General features: G+C 37.5%; 1 protein-coding gene and 1 long non-coding RNA gene across 4 annotated transcripts in view; one reads left to right on the top strand and one right to left on the bottom strand.

Moving 5' to 3' along the window:
• LOC141647946 (uncharacterized) overlaps positions 1-19,906 on the bottom strand; it is a 41,405-nt gene that overhangs the window by 7,850 nt on the left and 13,649 nt on the right. The window contains exons 5-17 of one of the 3 annotated variants that reach the window (XR_012545893.1): positions 17,243-17,390; positions 16,997-17,128; positions 16,409-16,797; positions 15,058-16,310; positions 14,322-14,525; positions 13,032-13,135; positions 11,586-11,677; positions 11,402-11,485; positions 9,474-9,513; positions 9,310-9,388; positions 5,315-5,461; positions 5,038-5,189; positions 455-531 (exon numbers count right to left, since the gene is read on the bottom strand). This is a non-coding gene — a long non-coding RNA (uncharacterized LOC141647946). Of the gene's footprint in view, positions 1-454; positions 532-5,037; positions 5,190-5,314; positions 5,462-9,309; positions 9,514-11,401; positions 11,486-11,585; positions 11,678-13,031; positions 13,136-14,321; positions 14,526-15,057; positions 16,311-16,408; positions 16,798-16,996; positions 17,129-17,242; positions 17,391-19,906 lie in introns of all 3 variants that reach the window. The other 2 variants (XR_012545891.1, XR_012545892.1) reach the window with 2 other exon arrangements.
• On the top strand, positions 3,834-12,016 carry LOC141647945 (ABC transporter C family member 8-like). Its single transcript, XM_074456325.1, has 12 exons — positions 3,834-4,831; positions 4,951-6,896; positions 7,304-7,624; positions 7,734-7,820; positions 7,984-8,610; positions 8,699-8,863; positions 8,954-9,248; positions 9,333-9,547; positions 10,662-10,967; positions 11,055-11,118; positions 11,421-11,660; positions 11,798-12,016. Exons 1-12 carry the CDS (start codon positions 4,807-4,809, stop codon positions 11,902-11,904), a joined length of 4,398 nt encoding a protein of 1,465 aa, XP_074312426.1. The 5' UTR covers positions 3,834-4,806; the 3' UTR covers positions 11,905-12,016.

Genomic DNA, 19,906 nt, shown 5'->3' with positions numbered 1-19,906 from the left:
TATAAAGCAAAATGAACATAGAAGCCCATTAAGAATGCAGGAAGTTTCTTGAGTGACGAGTTTCACTCTGCCAGCATACGGCAGATTTCTAGCACCCTAATACTTCCTAGTCCATCTTGTTGATATTCCTTGAAGATATGGGAAGTCGTAAATAACAAAAGGGGAAGCAACCCAATCTACTCTATGAATTAATGTTCTATGCTTCACAGTCCATCTTATCATGTACGTTCGTCGTCCCAAAAAGGTTGAACAGATTCCTATTCTATGTTGCTGAAAAATAATTAATCACCTCCTAGACATAGTACATTAATTTATTAAAACACTAATGATCTTATAGAAATCTTTTATACAGCAGAGGACAATATCCATCAATCATAAATTTGTTTTCTTCTATGTCATCAAGTTCAATATCAAGGTCATTGTTTTAACCTGGATAGTGGTAGCACTAACTAACCTGTGAGCAAATTTCGATACGTGACGCAGCAGAAGAAACTATTCCAGAATCAAGACACTTCAAATAATGCTCCAAAACTGCAGTCAGATTAATATCACTTTGACATCAATCCAACAAGACCAACAATTAATCATTTCTTGGTAGCAAATACAGAAAAGAGGTTCCCTCCATCCCAAATTTATTGTCCCTATTTAACTTTAGCGGTCATTATTAACTTTGACCAACATTTTTGCAAAACCTACACTTAAGTGGACCATTTATAAAATGATATTCTATGAGAATAGTTGTTCTACTATATCAAACTTAAGAAATTTTACATTATATCTCAACGCATTGTGATAAATTAATGATCATAGTCGGGGCGATAAATTTGGGATGGAGGAAGTATTGAATGTTATATGCAAACTAGACCATCCTGAATAATAAAAGCACTAAACTTGAAAGTTTCAAATATGTTTATGGCTGAATTAATAGCCAACTGCCATTGATATATTCTATAGTACCCATGAAATTCATCATTGTAGACCCATTGACCCATTCAAATAATAATTTGGATCAAATGCAAATAAAATAATTATTAACACTGAATTTGGACCCACTAAGATAGTGTCAATTCAACGTAACCAGCTCAAATTGTAACACAAAATTTGGACTCGACAATAATTTAGGAATACAGACAAGTAACCTCTTAACCTCCAAGTACGACCCCTTATATTGCCTCACACACTCAAGCCCGGTTGAATTGTTACCCTTATCACAAACCCTTCATTTAATTTATGTGAATATCTCACAAAATACCGTGAGACCTGTCTTGTACTAAAGTACAATACCAACAACACTCACTTATTCCTCGCCTTTTCTCTTTTCCCTACCAAATTCCAAAGGAATGCATCAGGCATTTATAATACCTTGGAACAAGTTTGGAGCGACCAAACATGACTTAAAACCAATATGCATACGCACATTTTCATACATTCAATTTACTGCACGTAACATCCATTAAAACTTTGCCAGCCAAATTATTTACATAGTCAAGCAATGTTTGTTTATCAACAAGTCAGGAGGTACCCATTTTAGCAGTAGTAAAGCTACTGCACATTTCTTGGACTTGATACCAACAAATAGACACTTGCTTAAATAATGGATGTTATACGTAACAAATATATATGTTTTTTTCTTAAGTCATTAGGTTACTGTTTTTTTCCCCATGTCAACCGTCAAATACTCCAAGACGCCCTTGAGTTTTCCAAAAACTAAACCATGTGTTAAGACATTCCCGGCTTAAGCTTTAAGTATAATTGTAGTCAACTTGCTCAATAAACACTGAACCTCACTTGCATGGATCTCTTGCTCCAAAATCAAACACATAAACGACCAATGGCCGAATAAATGGGATAAAAATACGACACAAGTAAAATAAATGCTTATGTGAGAGGGATATATTAAGTTAAATCACATCGTCGATCGCCTCAAAATGCAACTAATCGGAAGAGTGACCAGGTACGGTTTCCACTTCCTCATAGGGCAACGTACGTTGATCTAGATGTGATTAATTTATAGTCATACTCGAGTTATCATTAGTGTCATAGTTAGTATGCTCATACGATAAATAAAAGTTAGTATGTTAGCATAATATAAGTAAAAGAAAAGCGAAAGAAATAAAAGTTAGTATGCTGTTTTGAAGTGTGATTTGAGGGATTTTTGTGCTCCCGGATGTTTTGGAACCTTGGGAGTGTGAAGTTTGCACTGGTGATCAGAGGGGTAGTCAAGGGTGGTCCTAGGTGATGTAAAAATGGTCGAGACAGTGACTGGTTCACGGTGCTCTGTTTTCGCGAAAACATGGGGTTCTTGTTCGTTTTTTGAGTGAGTTTCTGGTTTGTTTGCAGTGTGAGTGAGGTAAGTATGAGAGGTGTTTTTGAGGGGGGTGTATTTATAGGGAGAAATGGAGGTGTAAAAATAGGGTTTTCAAGGTGAAGAGCGACTCGGGGCTGCCCCTGTTTTGCAGTTGTCATGCGGGTTTGTTAGGGTTTGGGAAGAGGTTTCTTGGAGGCTAAGTGTGATGATCCGCACACTTTGAACACTTAGATTTATTCATGCTTATGTAAATTCATTTCCCTTGTATATTTGTAGTAAATACTTTCCTAGTTTAGCATAGTTAGTATAGCTTTTCTTTCCATAAATAGGTATATCGCTATTTTACACTTTCAATGTTTCCTACTACCAGGATGTAAATATCAAATTTCCCTCTTTAGGGAGTACTAGTGAATGAAAATCTGCTTCCTACCTTGTGCCTTCGTATTGCTTGTTGTTGCTTTGTTGTGAACGACTCTTTGCCTTCACTTTTCTAACAAGCCGTGTTTGTGGGATCGACACTAGGATCTCGACTCACACACCCGAGACCGATTACGAACGCCTAGTGCTTGACAAACACTAGTGCTTGACGCTCTCGTTGCAATCCTGTCGAGTGTTGCCGAGACCCGAGTATCGTGCTAGTGAGCGATCCTTCACTAGTACGAAGATCCTTGTCGCTTGCATCTTGCCTTGAGCCGGGCAAGGGTACGCGCCACGATCCGGCAAAAGTATCGGACCGTGACACTAAGGCACCGGGAAAATGGGTGTGGATAGTCAGGTATGGATATATGTTGGTAGTTGCGAGCTATGGGCTGGTTTCGAACAGGTTTGGTTGGTGTTGAATGCTGGTAAGGGAAAGAAAAAAGGAGAATGGTGGGCTGTTTTTGTGTGACTTGGAAGGCTCGAACCTGGGGTGTAAGCGGCGACGAGATTAGGGCCTAGAAAGTCGAACCCAAATGAGTGTGAGAGACGAGTGGAAGATGGGTTTGAAATTGGGTCAAAAATCGTATTTTAAATGTTTATTGAAATGATGGGGAGAATTGAGAAAATCGGTGAACATGTCTCAATATCTCATCCTGATCCTAAGCAACTACTCTCACCTTCCCCCCAATAAATATAGGATGTATATCGGTCAACAGAAGTCGTTATCGTAAACAAAGTCATTACGACTTTAGCGGGTCTTGATATTCAATAAAATACCCGTTTGATTTTAAAAAACTTCGAATCCCCTATGTCCTAAAAAAATAGGTGAACTCACAAATTTTCCCTCCAAAAAGCATCTTTTACAATAAGGAAGTTATTAATAATTTAAGTGTATTCACTAAATAAGGAAATTATCAATTAATAATGTATTTTATTATCTTTTCATTAAAAAATTAATCTTTTTATCAAATTATATAATTTTCACTACACTAAACTATAATTTTTTAATTAAAATATAAATAATATAAAACTATAAACTGCTAAGTCTTTTATTAAAGCTATTATTTGAGAATGACTTGCCCCATAAAACATATAAACAAAACTATAAATCGTTTTTATTACTTTCATGACAAAAAAAATTGAGAGATTATAAATTGTAATCATTAGCTTTGCGGTATAAAAAATATTTTTTAAAATACATTTCAGCACACTACTCAAATCTCTACTCAAATCTCTGGGATTAATTTTCAGTTATAATTTTTTTCACTCAAAATAAAATACAATAACGAGAAAATGAACAATTAATAAGATACCACTATTATTTTAAATATCTTATTAAAAATAAAAAATTATATATTTATTGCACGGGTTCTAAACTAGTATATAAGTATTTGGATTGGTCTAACACAACACTCGAACAAAATTACGAGGATCTAATATTTGATTTTTCTCTATGATAACAACATATCACCATTTTCAGGTTAGACTTTAGTTACACTACTGTGCTTGAGGGAGAAAATCCAAAGATATGAACTACACTAATCCAAACAAGTATTAATGCATTTAAGTTTGAACATTCCAGGTTATTTGTTTACCTATACTACTAGAATTATTCACTCAATAAAATACCCCTTAATATGGATGGATGGACGTACAAATCAATTACGTACTTTTTTAATGACCAACACAGAAACGTTATAATCTATTCATCGTGAAAGAAAATGGTGCATCATTAATTTATTTGAAAAAGAGACTTATTTAATGCAAACCATATGATAAATTAGTTACTCTCCCTTAATACGGTCTTAACTTGAGACGAAAAATGTCATAAATTTATAATAAAAAATGACCATTTAAAGATAAAGACTTCTAACTAAGTTATCACTTTCTAACAATAAATTGATGGTAACTTTATATCAGGAAATGTTGACATTTTATCCGTCTTAATTTTAGACAGATTGAGATTAGAATTTGCTACGATAAATAATTTAAGCATTTATGACCTAATTATTTGACTTCATCTCCAATAGATTTTCTTGTCTTTAGCTCCTGCATTTCCTTGATCCTCTAAATTTGTCATGGCTTCCTTAGCAAACTTAAATGGTGAGTTTATTCAACTTTTTAGTATAACTTTGTCACTATATATTTATATGGTTTAGAAAGAACTTCTGTAAAAACGCAAAATTTTCACTAAACTATATTGTTTACCATTGCAAATGCAGGAATATTGTTGTCGAGCATATGTGAAGGAAAACTTGAGTTAAGCTCTTCTTGCATCCAAAGAACTATCATAGATGGAGTAAACTTACTTTACCTACTGATCTTTCTCCTTTTCATCCTTTTAAGCTTCTTAAGAGAACAAGCACGATCAAGCAACAGAAGAAGTAACACGATTTTCAGGTTGACTTCAATCTGTTGCCTACTGTTGAGCCTAGCTTACTTGGTTTTTGGTTTGCTTACCCTGACATCAGAAAACAGAACCCATTCCTCATCAACTTGGCTTCTTTACATAATTGATTCAGTTATATGGTTAGGTTTGACAGTATCGTTGCTAGTTCAGAAATCAATATGGGTCGTAATTCTAACCTCAGTTTGGTGGGCAATGTTCTTTCTGCTTGTTTCAGCTCTGAACATTGCAATGATAATTAACAAACAGCAGGTGCAAATCTTAGACATCATAGCTTGGCTGGTCAATGGTTTGCTGTCTTTATGCGCCGTTAAAAACCTGCAGAACTGCATTACACAAAAACAAGTACATACAGCAGAGTCAGTACCCCTACTACAAGATGAAATAAATCAGAGAAAAACAAAAAAGCCAAGTTTTTTCAGCCAATTTGTATTTTCTTGGATCAATCCTTTACTTTGTGCAGGGTATTTGAAACCATTAAGTGCCAAAGATATCCCTAACTTGTTTCCGGAAGATGAAGCCTGTATTGCATTCCAGGAATTCAGCCAGGCATGGGAAGAGCTTAAGGTCAAGACAGATTTAACAAATAATGGAAACTTGGTTATGAAGGCTTTAACCAAGGTATACTGGAAAGAGACCATTTGTGTCGGGGTAGGAGCACTGATAAGGACGATGTCAGTTGTAGTTTCACCTCTACTATTATACGCATTTGTCAACTATTCGAAACAAGAGGACGAGAACCTAAGTAAAGGACTGTTCTTGGTCGGATGTACGGTTTTCGTGAAATTAGTGGAGTCAATATCCCAAAGGCAATGGATTTTTTATAGTAGAAGAACAGGAATGAGGATGAGATCAGCTCTAATGGTGGCAATTTACCAAAAACAACTAAAACTTTCTAGCCTTGGAAGAAGAGAACATTCTAACGGTGAGATTGTAAATTACATTTCGGTGGACGCATATCGGATGGGTGAATTTCCATGGTGGTTTCACACTGGTTGGTGTTCTGTCATTCAGGTCTTTCTCTCCATTGGAGTCCTTCTAAAGATAGCCGGGTCAGGGTCCCTAGCCGGCCTGGTCCCACTATTGATATGCGGGATTCTCAATGTGCCCTTTGCTCGTCTCCTTCAAAATTGTCAGTCTAGGATTACAGTAGCTCAAGATGAGAGGCTTAGAGCAACATCAGAGATATTGACTAACATGAAAGTAATAAAGTTACAGTCATGGGAAGGTAAGTTCCAAGAAATGGTGGAAGAACTGAGACAAAAGGAATACAGATGGTTGAAGAAGTTACAGTATATTAGGGCTGGTGGAACTGCGTTGTACTGGATGTCCCCCACTATAATATCTTCTGTCATCTTTTTAGGTTGTTTTGTTTTTGACAATGCCCCCTTGACTGCTGATACCATTTTTACCATCCTTGCTACACTAAGACTGATGTCAGAGCCTGTAAGAATGATCCCTGAAGTTCTCTCTACTACAATCCAGGTCTTGGTTTCTCTTAAAAGGATCAATACCTTTTTGCTTGAGGACGAGTTGATAAACGATCAGATAGAGGTATTGAAAATAGAAAATTCAGAAGCACAAGTGGTTATAGAAGCAGGTTGTTTCAGCTGGGAACCAGAATCAGAAAATCTAACACTACGAAACCTATATCTGGATGTGCGGAAGGGGCAAAAAGTTGCAGTTTGTGGACCAGTTGGAGCAGGAAAATCGTCGCTGCTGCATTGTATTTTAAAAGAGATACCAAAAATCTCAGGACATGTCAGTAAAACATTCAGTGATTCTGATAAGCTATATGTGAAACTTCTATTCTTACATGCGACCGACTCATTTTATGAGACACCTCAAACACTATTATTATCCTTATAAGGGCTTGCTTGAATAGGGTAAGGGGATATACAAATTTAATAACGATCAAAATAAAGGAAATTGGGAAGTAGTGGAAGGAGGAAGGAAAGGAAGAAGACGATAATGTACATTATCCTCAAATGGGGGTAATACTTCCCCGGCCACCCCTTTTTCCTCCTTCCATCACCATCTATCAGCCTTGAAACAATTATATTCCATTCCAAGTTACCTCAAACTGAATGTTACGTTCAGTTTTAGATAAGAATTACAGGTTTAAAATGGTAAAACGACTTATATACACATTTATGTTTTGAGTTTAGGTTGCTGTTGTTGGGTCCATTGCCTATGTTTCTCAAACTGCTTGGATACAAAGTGGAACAATTCGCAAGAACATACTATATGGGAAGCTAATGGATGAAGCTAGATATAACAACGCTATCAAAGTAACAGCACTTGATAAAGATATAAGCACTTTCCGCCATGGTGATCTGACAGAGATTGGCCAGAGAGGAATCAACATGAGCGGAGGTCAGAAACAAAGAATTCAACTTGCAAGATCCGTTTATAGTGATGCAGAGATATATTTGCTTGATGACCCATTCAGTGCAGTAGATGCACATACTGCAGCGGTTTTATTTCATGTAAGCCTTCTAAACTCCCTTATTAATAATGATCATAGTTCACGCTAAAAATATCAAATTTCTACAAGGTTATTGCAGATTGTTACTTATTTCTGTCATCAAATTCCAGGACTGTGTAATGGGTGCTTTGAAGCATAAAACAGTAATCCTAGTGACTCATCAAGTGGAGTTTCTTTCAGAAGCTGATACAATTTTGGTAAATCATTTATTTTCCTGAGCTCTTACTCCAACATATTGGTGAACGACGGTGAAGTCAGTGAAGTTCTCCCTATTGAGCTGATACAATTTTGGTAAATACACATTAGGAGTTAATCAGTAGAAGGGATGATTTAATAATAATGTCAATCATTCATTACTAGGTGATGAAAGACGGTGAAGTCACCCAATGCGGAAGCTATCAAGCGATACTGACAGCAGGGACAGCATTTGAGCAACTAGTGACCGCTCACAGGAATGCAGTAAGCACAACTTTTAATTCCAAGAGTGAAGCTTTTAGTGAAGGAATGCCTACGAAGGAAGAAATCGAGGAAGCCCTCAAACTCAAAACAGAATCTTCTATCACTGGAGATAAGAACAAGGAATTTTCTAATGAAAACTTAACAGCAGTTCAGCTGACAGAAGATGAAGAAAAAGAAATTGGGGCTGTTGGGTGGAAGCCATATTTGGATTATATCTTCATCTCGAATGGCCTATCTTCTTTGAGTCTAAGCATACTTGCACAAATCCTGTTTGTTGGTTTTCAGACTGGTTCAACTTACTGGTTGGCCTTTGGTATTAGAATTCCTAATATGAGTAATTTAGTCCTCGTCTCCATTTATGCTGGAATTTCAAGTCTTGGCATATTCTTTGCGTTTCTGAGGTCTTTCTTTTCAGCTCAGCTAGGATTAAAAGCTTCAAAAGCTTTCTTCAATGGTCTCAATAATTCTATATTTAAGGCTCCTATGCATTTCTTTGACTCTACTCCTGTTGGACGGATTTTTACCCGTGTAAGAATAACTTTTGCAAGATTCCTGATTTTCACACCCTCATGATTTTTTAACAGATCTATTAACCTTCAAATCTAAAATATTTCAGGTTGCATCAGATTTAAGCACATTAGACATTGACATTGCATTCTCCTTAAGTTTCGTGATGGCTAGCGCAATTGAGTTGATTGTCATAATTGTTATTATGGCATCGGTCACTTGGCCAGTCCTCATTGTGGGGTGTCTTGCTTTGGTTGCCTCTAGATATCTCCAGGTAGAATTTGACAAACAGTTTGGAGAAGACTAAAGTGGCGGCAATTGAAGTCCTGAATTTTCATTATTTATTCATATTTTGCTTCTACAGGGTTATTACCTAGCTTCTGCAAGGGAAATCACTAGGATCAATGGAACAACTAAAGCTCCACTGATGAATCATGCTGCAGAAACCTATATAGGAGTCACGACCATAAGAGCATTCAACATGACTGACAGATTTTTTAGGGATTTCTTAGAGCTAGTAGACACAGACGCAAAGATGTTCTTCTATTCCAAAGCGGCCTCAGAATGGCTAGTCCAGAGGATAGAAGCCTTACAACTTGTGACACTGTTTACAGCTACGCTTCTCCTAATTATGCTTCCTAAGGGTTTTATTGAACCAGGTACAGCACAGAGAAGAAAAATTAAAACATGTCCACAAATTTAAGGAAAAATAAGATTAACCTTGAATTGTTGAGCTCTTGCAGGACTTGTGGGGCTCTCCCTTTCCTACGCTCTTGGTTTGTCAATGACTCACGTAATCCTGACATGGTGGTACTGCAACTTAGAAACTTACATCATCTCTGTTGAGAGGATCAAGCAATTTATGCACATTGAAGCTGAGCCACCTGCTATTGTCCTGCAAAATAGACCTCCACCTTCATGGCCCTACAAAGGAAAAATAGAACTTCAAGAGCTACAGGTATATAGATTTACTTTTTTTTTATACGATATTAACACAGAGGTAAGGAACTTCAAGGAAGAATAGGTCTGTACGATATTAACACAGAGATAAGGTTGCTGGCAGGGATGGCAATGGGTAGGGTCTGGGTAGGGTCCGCCTAGACCCGGACCCGACCCGAGATTTTCCCTTTGGACCCGCACCCGACCCAGACCCGCAAGGGTCTAAAATTTGAGGACCCATACCCGGACCCTATGGGTAAGGGTAGGGTCTGGGTCTACCCATGGGTCCGAGTTTCAGCCACTTTAGTAACAAGATTAACAGCTATGGGGTCTATAATATTAAAAAAAAAATTTATACTAATTTAACATTATGAGTTTATTAATCTGCCGTTAATAGTGGTTGTCGGTCGCCGGCTATTAGAGAGGTGGTTGTCAGTCGCGTATCAGTGTTGTGGTGGTGGTTTTCTTGTGTCAGTGGTGGAGTGGTGGTATTGTCAGAAGAGTTTGGTTGGGTTTTATCACTTTATGGGATGAGGGAAGAGAAAGAGACTTTAGTTGGGTTTCTACGGTCTACCAGTATGAATTCAGAAAAGTTATAATTTTGATTTTTTTTTCTTTAATAAAGGGTCTAAGGGTCGGGTATGGGTCTCATAACTTAGACCCAGACCCGGACCCGAAATATTTTCTTAAGACCCATACCCGACCCATACCCATTGGATCTGAAAAAATGAGACCCATACCCGACCCATTAGGGTCCGACCCTCAGGGTCTGGGTCGGGTCCCCGACCCACTGCCATCCCTAGTTGCTGGCATTGAATCCCCTTACTAGACCATTTTGGGGAGTCCTTGTAATACTGGGTAATTGGGTGAGTTGTAGCTATAAGGAGGGCCCTGCTAAGCCATACCCATTGTGGCTCATCCAGCCACTATCAATTAGCCAAGCCCTAGAAAGAAGGGAATAAACGAGAAAAACTCCTTCTCCGAAGTCCCAAGTGCCCTATTAAAGAGACCTCCAGTCAACTCACATGTCCACCTCTTATCGAGTATCAGAAGCATAACATGATTTATGATAAAGACGGCAAATCATAGATTTGAACCTTATCAACATAATTTTTCTTATTTGGATATTTTAGATAAGATACCGCCCAAATGCCCCTTTAGTTCTGAAGGGAGTCACTTGCATTTTCAAAGAAGGCTCTAGAGTAGGAATTGTGGGGAGAACAGGTAGTGGCAAAACTACTTTGATTAGCGCGTTGTTCCGATTAGTAGATCCCCAAAGTGGGAGAATTCTGATTGATGGACTCGACATCTCAACAATTGGTCTGAAGGATTTGAGATCAAAGCTGAGTATTATCCCTCAAGAACCAACTCTATTCAAAGGCAGTGTAAGGTCAAATTTAGACCTTCTTGGACTCTATTCTGACCAAGACATATGGAAGGTATTTTACTAAGTTAGCTTGTATGTTAAAAGTAAAATTACGCGGCTCTTCTGAAATAGAAAATTGACAGAACTGCTAATATGTCAGGCACTAGAGAAATGTCAGCTTAAAGTAACAATCAGCAATCTACCCAACCAACTAGATTCATCAGGTAAGATCAAAACTACAAAGGCAAATATTAATATAAGACAGCTTGACCATAAGTGATTATCGCCTATCGGTCCTCTTGGCTTTCAACAAGTATCTGTATAGTCTAAAATACACACTTTTACCTGAAAATCTCACACAAAAGATATCGTAAAACTTAAGGTCTGAACATGACCTTATGGTGTGAGTTTCGTAACAGGAAAATAATGATATAAGACAGTGGGCCTTTTTTTTTTAAGAAAAAGCAATTGAAGGGCACTGAAGAACTGAAGGGTGTATTGACTTACCAACTGCAATTTTTGGCAGTGAGCGATGAAGGACAGAACTGGAGTGCTGGGCAGAGACAACTTTTCTGCTTAGGAAGAGTTTTACTGAAAAGGAACAGAATTTTAGTTCTAGATGAAGCAACGGCGTCAATAGACAGCAAAACTGATGGCATCCTTCAGAGAATAATTAGAGAAGAATTCGCACAATGTACTGTGATAACAGTAGCTCATAGAGTTCCAACCGTGATAGACAGTGACATGGTCATGGTCCTATCCTTCGGTAAGTGTAAACACTTCCTGCCACATATATTGTTAAGATCAATGATCATCTCGATTCTATATCAGTAGAATTTATTGACACAAGTTGAACAACTTTTCTCAAAAATATTATTAATCTGAGATGAAATATGGGTGCAGGGAGGCTAGTGGAGTATGATGAGCCGTCAAAGCTGATGGAGACTAATTCCTGTTTCTCTAAACTCGTTACCGAGTATTGGTCGAGCTGCAAAGGAATCTCCTCTTGAAAATTCAAGCAGTTGTAGAAAATCACACTTCCCCTTCTACGCGTCACATATTTGTAGCTTTAGTTGATTGCACTAGCAAATTATTACTTTTTTTCTTAATCCTTCAGCATCATTTTGTAAGGCTATCAAACCATTTCCTGACATGCCTAGTGCGCGACCTCCGGAGAAGGTATCTAATTCAACTAATAACATCCTTCTTAGTACTGAGGACAGTGCTGTCAATATGGTCCATCTGCTGGTTCCATACAGCTTCAAAACGTATTCCCGATATAAGATAATATAAGATTAACCATTCTATGCAAACCTGTCCAATACACACCCTTCCTCAATTTTCATCCTTATTTACATATTTGTTCCAGATTTCTACAAATTTGCTTCAATGTCCATCCAGAATCTTTTGGTATCTCATAAGTCACCAAACAATTGGTCTCGCTTAAGACCATGTATGGATCATTATTGTGAAATGAATGCATCTCCATAGGGAAACTACACGACAATCTTATTGGTAATTCGGATGATTTCAATCCGTTCCATAATTGAGACTCATACAATAATTCCTGCTTAAAAAACTCTTAATGTGTTTCCCACCTTTGGTATTGGGGTTGGGTCTGCATATTACTGTATGTCTCAAGCGAGTGCGGGGGACCTAGTTCCAGTTGTTTTCTCTTCCTATACGACTACCTGTAGCTAGACTGAAGTTTCTTGCAGGCGCTATAAAGCAGAATGAACATAGAAGCCCATTAAGAATGTAGGAAGTTTCTTGAGTGTTTCACTCTGCCAGCATAGGGCAGATTTCTAGCACCCTAATACTTCATAGTCCATCTTGTTGATATTCCTTGATAATATGGGATGTCGTATATAACAAAAGGGGAAGCAAATCAATCTGCTCTATGAATTAATGTTCTATGCTTCACAGTCCATCGTATCATGTATGTTTGTCGTCCCAAAAAGGTTGAACAGATTCCTATTTTATGTTGCCAAAAATAATTAGTCACTTCCTAGACATAGAAATCTTAAAACACTATGGTCTTGTAGAAATCTTTTATAAAGCAGAGGACAATATCCATCAATCATAAATTTGTTTTCTCCTATGTCATCAAGTTCAGTATCAAGGTCATTGTTTTAACCTGTGGATGGTGGTAGCACTAACTAACCAGTGAGCAAACTACGATACGTGGCGCAGCAGAAGAAACGATTCCAGTATCCAGATACTTCAAATAATGCTCCAAAACTGCAGTCAAAATAATATCACACTTTGGCATCAATCCAACAAGACCAACAATTATCATTTCTTGGTTGCAAATACAGAAAAGAGATTCTCCCTCCATCCCAAATTTATCGTCCCTATTTAACTTTAGCGGTCATTGTTAACTTTGACTAACATTTTTTTCAAAACCTACACTTAAGTGAACCATTTATGGGATGGAGGGAGAATCTCTTTTCTGTATTTGCAACTTAATACATTTTACATTAACTTTTTTTTCAAAACCTACACTTAAGTGAACCTACACTTAACTTTGACTAACTTTGACTAACATTTTTTTCAAAACCTACACTTAAATGATATTCTATGAGAATAGTTGTTCTATTTGTCTCAAACTTAATACATTTTACATTATATCTCAACACACTGATAAATTAATGATCATATTCTATAATCTCGTGTTCATCATTGTAGGCCCATTGACCCATTCAAATAATATTTTGGATCAAATGCAAATAAAATAGAGCATACTATATATCTATATACTAATATTCACATTAAAAAACACCCACTACGGCTATTATCTAGCTTCTGCAAGGGAAATCGCTAGGATCAATGGAACAACTAAAGTGCCACTGATAAATCATGCTGCAGAAACGTCTCTAGGTGTCACAACCATTAGAGCTTTCAACATGACTGACAGGTTTTTCAGAGATTTCTTAGACCTAGTAGACACAGACGCAAAGTTGTTCGTCTATTCCAAAGCGGCTTCAGAATGGTTAGTCCAGAGGATAGAAGCACTACAAATTGTCACTCTGTTTACAGCTACCCTTCTTCTGGTTATGCTTCCTAAGGGTTTTGTTGCTCCAGGTACAGTTCAGAAAAGTAAAATTAAAGTCAACAACCTTACCTTACTTCAGAAAAGAACAGCTAAAGTCCAATGTATGCAGCCTTACCCCTTAATATATACAGAAAGCTTATGCCTCATGATGAAGATTGTGTCGATAAATAAATTGAAACTCAGCTACTTCCTGATACTAGAAGCATAATGAGTTCAATGAGACATTTCTCTTTATTCTATCATACTCCAAAGCCGCAAAAATAGTGATACTTTGGCCTCCTTTGAAAAAGAAACAAGAGAAAGACCTATAGTATGTCTACAAATTTAACAAAACTTGAGTATCTCAACGAACGTAAGAAAATATATCATTACCATGAATTGTTGAAATCTTGTAGGACTTGTGGGCCTCTCCCTTTCCTATGCTCTGGCACTGTCAACGACTCATGTATTCATGACATGGTGGTACTGCAACTTGGAAACTTACATCATCTCTGTTGAAAGGATCAAGCAGTTTATGCACATTGAAGCTGAGCCGCCAGCTATCGTCGAGCAAAATAGACCTCCATCTGCATGGCCCTACAAAGGAAGAATAGAACTTCAAGAACTAAAGGTATACGCAATTCTCCTCTTATTCACTTGAGCAACCTATTTCGGTTATAACCTTTAAAAAGCTAATATCATAAGATACTTTTGATAAAAAGGCAAATCATAAATCTGAACATAACAATCCTTAGTTTTCTTATGTGTATATTAGGTAAGATATCGCCCAAATGCTCCCTTAGTTCTGAAGGGAATCACTTGCAGTTTCAAGGAAGGCTCTAGAGTAGGAGTTGTGGGAAGAACAGGCAGTGGCAAAACTACTTTGATCAGCGCCTTATTTCGGTTAGTAGAGCCCCAAAGCGGGAAAATTCTGATTGATGGAATTGACATCTGCTCTATTGGTCTGAAGGATTGGAGAACAAAGCTCAGCATTATTCCTCAAGATCCAACTCTGTTCAAAGGCAGTGTTAGGTCAAATTTAGACCCTCATGGACTTTATTCTGACCAAGACATATGGAAGGTAATTACGGAATTAGTTGTAAGTTAAAGGTATTTAAGGTAAAATCACCTGGCTCATCTGAGATTGGAAAATGACTGAACAACAAATATGTCAGGCACTGGAGAAATGTCAGCTTATAGAAACAATCAGTAATCTACCAAGCCAGCTGGATTCATCAGGTAATATTAACACTTAACATAATGGTTTTTTCATCAGTAAAATCACCTCCTAAGACAGCTTTTCACCAATTCAATGATGATGAACGAGAAGGAAGTACTGATTAGCCAACTGTAATTTGTTGACAGTGAGTGATGAAGGGCAAAACTGGAGTGCTGGCCAGAGACAGCTTTTCTGCCTAGGAAGAGTTCTACTGAACAACAACAACAACATTACCCCAGTGCCTCAATGGCTCCCGCAAATTGCGGGGTAAGGGGGGGTCGGATGTACGCAGCCTTACCCTTGTGTTAGCAACACAAAGAGGCTGTCCCCGAATGACCCAAGATGAAAATTGCGTCGAGAACTGCATCGAAGGACCACTACTTCACAAGAGAAAGAAGCGCAGCCACTTTAGTGAGCCATTTTGCTTTATTCCATCATAATCCAGAACCAAAGAGTAATGAATCTTTGGCTCCATTGGAAATATGGAAAGGAAGAGTTCTACTGAAAAGGAACAAAATTTTGGTCCTAGATGAAGCAACAGCATCAATAAACACCGAAACTGATGTGACCCTCCAGAGGATAATCAGGGTAGAATTTGCAGAATGTACTGTGATAACAGTAGCTCATAGAGTTCCAACCGTGATAGACAGTGACATGGTCATGGTATTGTACCGATGAATGATGAGCACGTCAGTATACTACATGCACCTAACTAATACCATATTTCTTTACAATTTACGAATCTGAGAAGAAATACGTGTGCAGGGAGGCTAGTGGAGTATGATGAGCCATCAAAGCTCATGGAGACTAATTCCTCTTTTCTTTAGCAACCGGCTCGTCTGAACTCGATCAATCTACGAAGGTACGGAACCCCTGCTGTCAAGGTCTCCATGCGTAGGGTAGAGCATTTTCTGAAAGATCCGACGATGCTCCTTGTCGGTCCCACCTTTAGGCCTTCCTTACGTGCAGCCGTCGCTCATGCTACCAAAGGAGGAAATAAAATCGAACAGCCTGGCCACTAAGCCAGTTGTTAGAAGAAGAAGAGGACATCTTCAAAAGTCATAACCTTCAGGGAAGCAGGTAATTGAACTACATTATATAAGATATTAGTTGCCGAGTATTGGTCTAGCTGCAGAGGAATCTCCTCTTGAAACTTCAAGCAGCTGTAGAGAATCAAACCATTTCCAAACATTGGAATCTCCTCTTTTAAAATTAATTGCTCAACTTGTTTAAATAATTTGGTATATAAGAAAATTCTTACTACAAATCGGCAGTCTACTTCAATATGGTGGCAATTTCATAGTACAGAGGATTGCTGCAATTGAAATAGCAGCTCAATCGTCACACTTGAGTTCAGCATCATTCCTTGAGAAAAATAGATAAACCAGCATTGTTTGTTTACCAAAATAGCCATACTGCCTCCCCCCATCCTTCGTCAAAATCAGTCATCCCTCTTGCGAGCCACATTATACTGCCACGTCAACGCCAGCACCACACTCAGCCACCACAAAGCTCATTCCCTAGCTTTCTCCAACCTCATTAATGGACTAACCGCATATGTTATAAGGGTTGGTAAGGTTACCACGACTGTACTTTGAGGCTTTTGCGGCAATATTGGTCCCCCATTTATTGCACATCAGCAGACAAACGCTACGAAAATTTCGAGATAGAAACCGAAATCAAGATTATATCAAATCATCATTCTTTCCTTCAAAGTAAAGTAACATAGCTCACTAAATTGTTCGCGCTTTTTATATTGTGAAGTATGTGCTCATCACAATTCTGTTAAGTGACAAGGGACGAGGTTGTGTACATCTTATCCTTTACAATAAAATAAAAACTTAACTACCTAGATTTGGCAACCAGTCACAGTGCCTTAAACTCGGTTGTTGCACCATCAAATGCTGTTGATACTGCCTCAAAATCCATCCGCAGAACCCCGTCAGAATATTGAAAACCCGGCCAAGGTGCAGTGCGAGGCCTTAGGATAATATTGTTATATAGAGGGACGTAAAAATTATGTTTCCTTGTACTTAAAATGACGTCATAACAAAAAAAAGTGATCAATCGTTTTGGGAAAGTAAGTCTTGCTAACCTGTGAGAAAACTTGAGTTCAGCGGAGAGAGTAGAGTGTGATGAGCAGTCAAAGCTGATGGAGATCAGATCCTGTTCCTAAAAACTTGTTGCAGCGTACTGGTCGAACAGCAGAAGAAACTCCTTCAGATATTTCAAATGCCCCAACACTGCATTCACATTATCACAACCTAGCATCAGTAGCAACCAGACCAGCAACTATTCCAACTAATCATTTCCTTGAACAATTTTGAAAAAGAATTGGTATAAAGTTTCAAGAATCAAATAATTTTGTTTAAGCATATGTCCACAACAATCCATAACCTAAAGCCATGGTTGATGGGGATACTGACACGCTGGATGAGAACGAAGATGTCAGGAATATACAAACACTTAGATGTTCTGAACTATCCCCTATTTCCAGGTATTCCAGGTGGTACTACTTGTTCCCTGTGGATGAATGACTTAATGATACATGAAGAGACTAGTGTTGCATGGTTTGGTGTTCGATTCAGTTCATGGAACACATTTAGGTTTCATAAAATGCCTTTTGGTTCAAAAATAAAGGACCTTGTCATCCTTATCCGACAACAAACTATGCTCAAGTACTGACAACCCTATACTTGGTCCCGACATAAGTGGACTCTATGAACACAACTGCATTGCTACACAGTCAACATTGTACAATTTCACAACTAAACGAGATGAAGAACAGCTGGGAATGATCAAAAACTGAACCTTTGGGGACAAAAAAATCAAAACTAAAACCCTCACAAATTTGTAGTCACAATTGCAATGTGCAAAATACGAATTAAAGATGCAGAAGTGACATCTGCACACGTTAAATTTGAGAATTGTCGAGTATATCACAGTAACACAACTTTATCATATATGTTTTCATAAGCTTATTTTAAAATATATATATTGCACCAATTTATAGGAGGTCGGAACAATTGTATAAGTTAAAATAGTCACTAATTGACCTAGATGTGATTGAACAGATAAGGAAAGATGTAATTAGTATAGAATTACGTTGTACGGTAAGTGTAAAATATAATACACCATTTACAAAAATTAAGCCATTCAATGGATAATATAACGAACAGGCAGAGAGTTGAATGACCATAACAAAACCAAGAAAAACTGGCCAATAAATTATCTATAGAAGTCTTTCTATATTCAAACTCAAACTTCTGAAAACATTTAAGCATTGATATTCACATAGTCCTCCAAACTGGCCGATGTCAACTAAGCTAGTTGAAAAAATCATTGAGATGTGATAGTGTGGTTATCATGACCTAGGTTTCATAGCTATTAGCATCAAAACAACCCTTGCGGTTCCGTTTACCAAAAAAGGTCATCTTTGAGGTTAATTTCTAGAGTTTTAAGAAGTGCACCATAAAGAGACAAAAAACCAGAAATAAAAAGAGAATCCACATTGAAAAATGTTGATTTCCTCCAATAGAAAATAGCAAGAGTAGAAAAAAAACCATTTTGAATTTACAAAAACCACTTAAAAATTAAGGCGATAACACGATGAATGATACAAATGGGGCAATAGAAAATAGAAACTACAAACCAAAAAGTAGGACCACATTGGTCAAACCAGCTCAATCTTAACAAAGTCCAGTCTAATTAATACTAGTATTTTACAAGAAAAATATCAGCATATATAAAATCCAACAAATTGTAAATTTTTGTTGTTTTAAATCAACAAGTTGCTAATATTTGTCCTCCAAAAACCCTATCGTGCTCAAAAGCATGGCATACTAAATCCGAAAGACATGGACCCTTTTATGAGATCTATGTGGCATAGAGGTAGTCAACCTCTTTCAAGGTAAAGAACTTTCTTAATTGGGTAATCTTTGTTTCTTTATACACCAACTTGCATGACAGTGGAGCCGTCTTATATTAGTATAATCCTCAAGTTGGATTATGCTACGCACAATCTTGCGGCTAATTCAAGCTGACAATTTAACTAATCCTTAAATATTAGTGAACATGTCACACAAACTCTTTGAGTAACGCAAGAGCTGTTCGTATTGGTCATTATCATACTAGTTCACATTACAACAATAACTACTTAAGTCTCGAAGGCTCTCGCTTATGACTATGTAATAGGGGCCTGAAGATCTTGACAAAAAAAAATTAGGGGTCATGGCATGAACATATAACATGTCTACATATAAAACAATCGATGTGAAACAAAAAATGTATGGAGAGTAAGCCCTCGACCGACCCTCCTATGATCCAAGCCTTATGGTGTCGGACGTACACTATCCGGAGAAAATGACATACATGATAGGCTTAGGACTTTTTTTAATAAGCTAGAAATCAAAAGAGAATTTTGAAAGACCATGAACCATGTTACACAATAGCACATGTACAATGTAGTTAGTAGGAAATACATTAGTAGGAAACCGGCTGCACAAGGAAAACAGCGGCACAGAGGGAACCAGAGATATTTTTGAATTATATCCTCATTTACAGGAAATATAAAGTGTCTACTGTCTACATGTACAAAGGTACGGTTATAAGAACATACTTTAATAATTTGTTCACCTTTGATTAAAATACTCCTTAGAAAAAATAAAATAGGTAAACAAAGGAATGGGACAGAGGAAGTACATACTATATAGTATGAAATATGAGCCCAGACGCCGCATCGTTTTACAAGGTTGTAACG

This window comes from Silene latifolia, chromosome 3, assembly GCF_048544455.1.
Source record: "Silene latifolia isolate original U9 population chromosome 3, ASM4854445v1, whole genome shotgun sequence".
Taxonomy (NCBI): domain Eukaryota; kingdom Viridiplantae; phylum Streptophyta; class Magnoliopsida; order Caryophyllales; family Caryophyllaceae; genus Silene; species Silene latifolia.
Note: the sequence above shows the minus strand (reverse complement) of the source record. Positions and strands in the feature narration are given on the sequence as shown.

Bases quoted from the DNA above. Each gene is read 5' to 3' on its own strand.
- LOC141647945 (XM_074456325.1), top strand. From the start codon at position 4,807: ATGGCTTCCTTAGCAAACTTAAATG. The intron at 7,625-7,733 runs GTAAGCCTTCTA...ATCAAATTCCAG, and splicing joins CTGCAGCGGTTTTATTTCAT to GACTGTGTAATGGGTGCTTT. The intron at 10,968-11,054 runs GTATTTTACTAA...CTAATATGTCAG, and splicing joins CTGACCAAGACATATGGAAG to GCACTAGAGAAATGTCAGCT.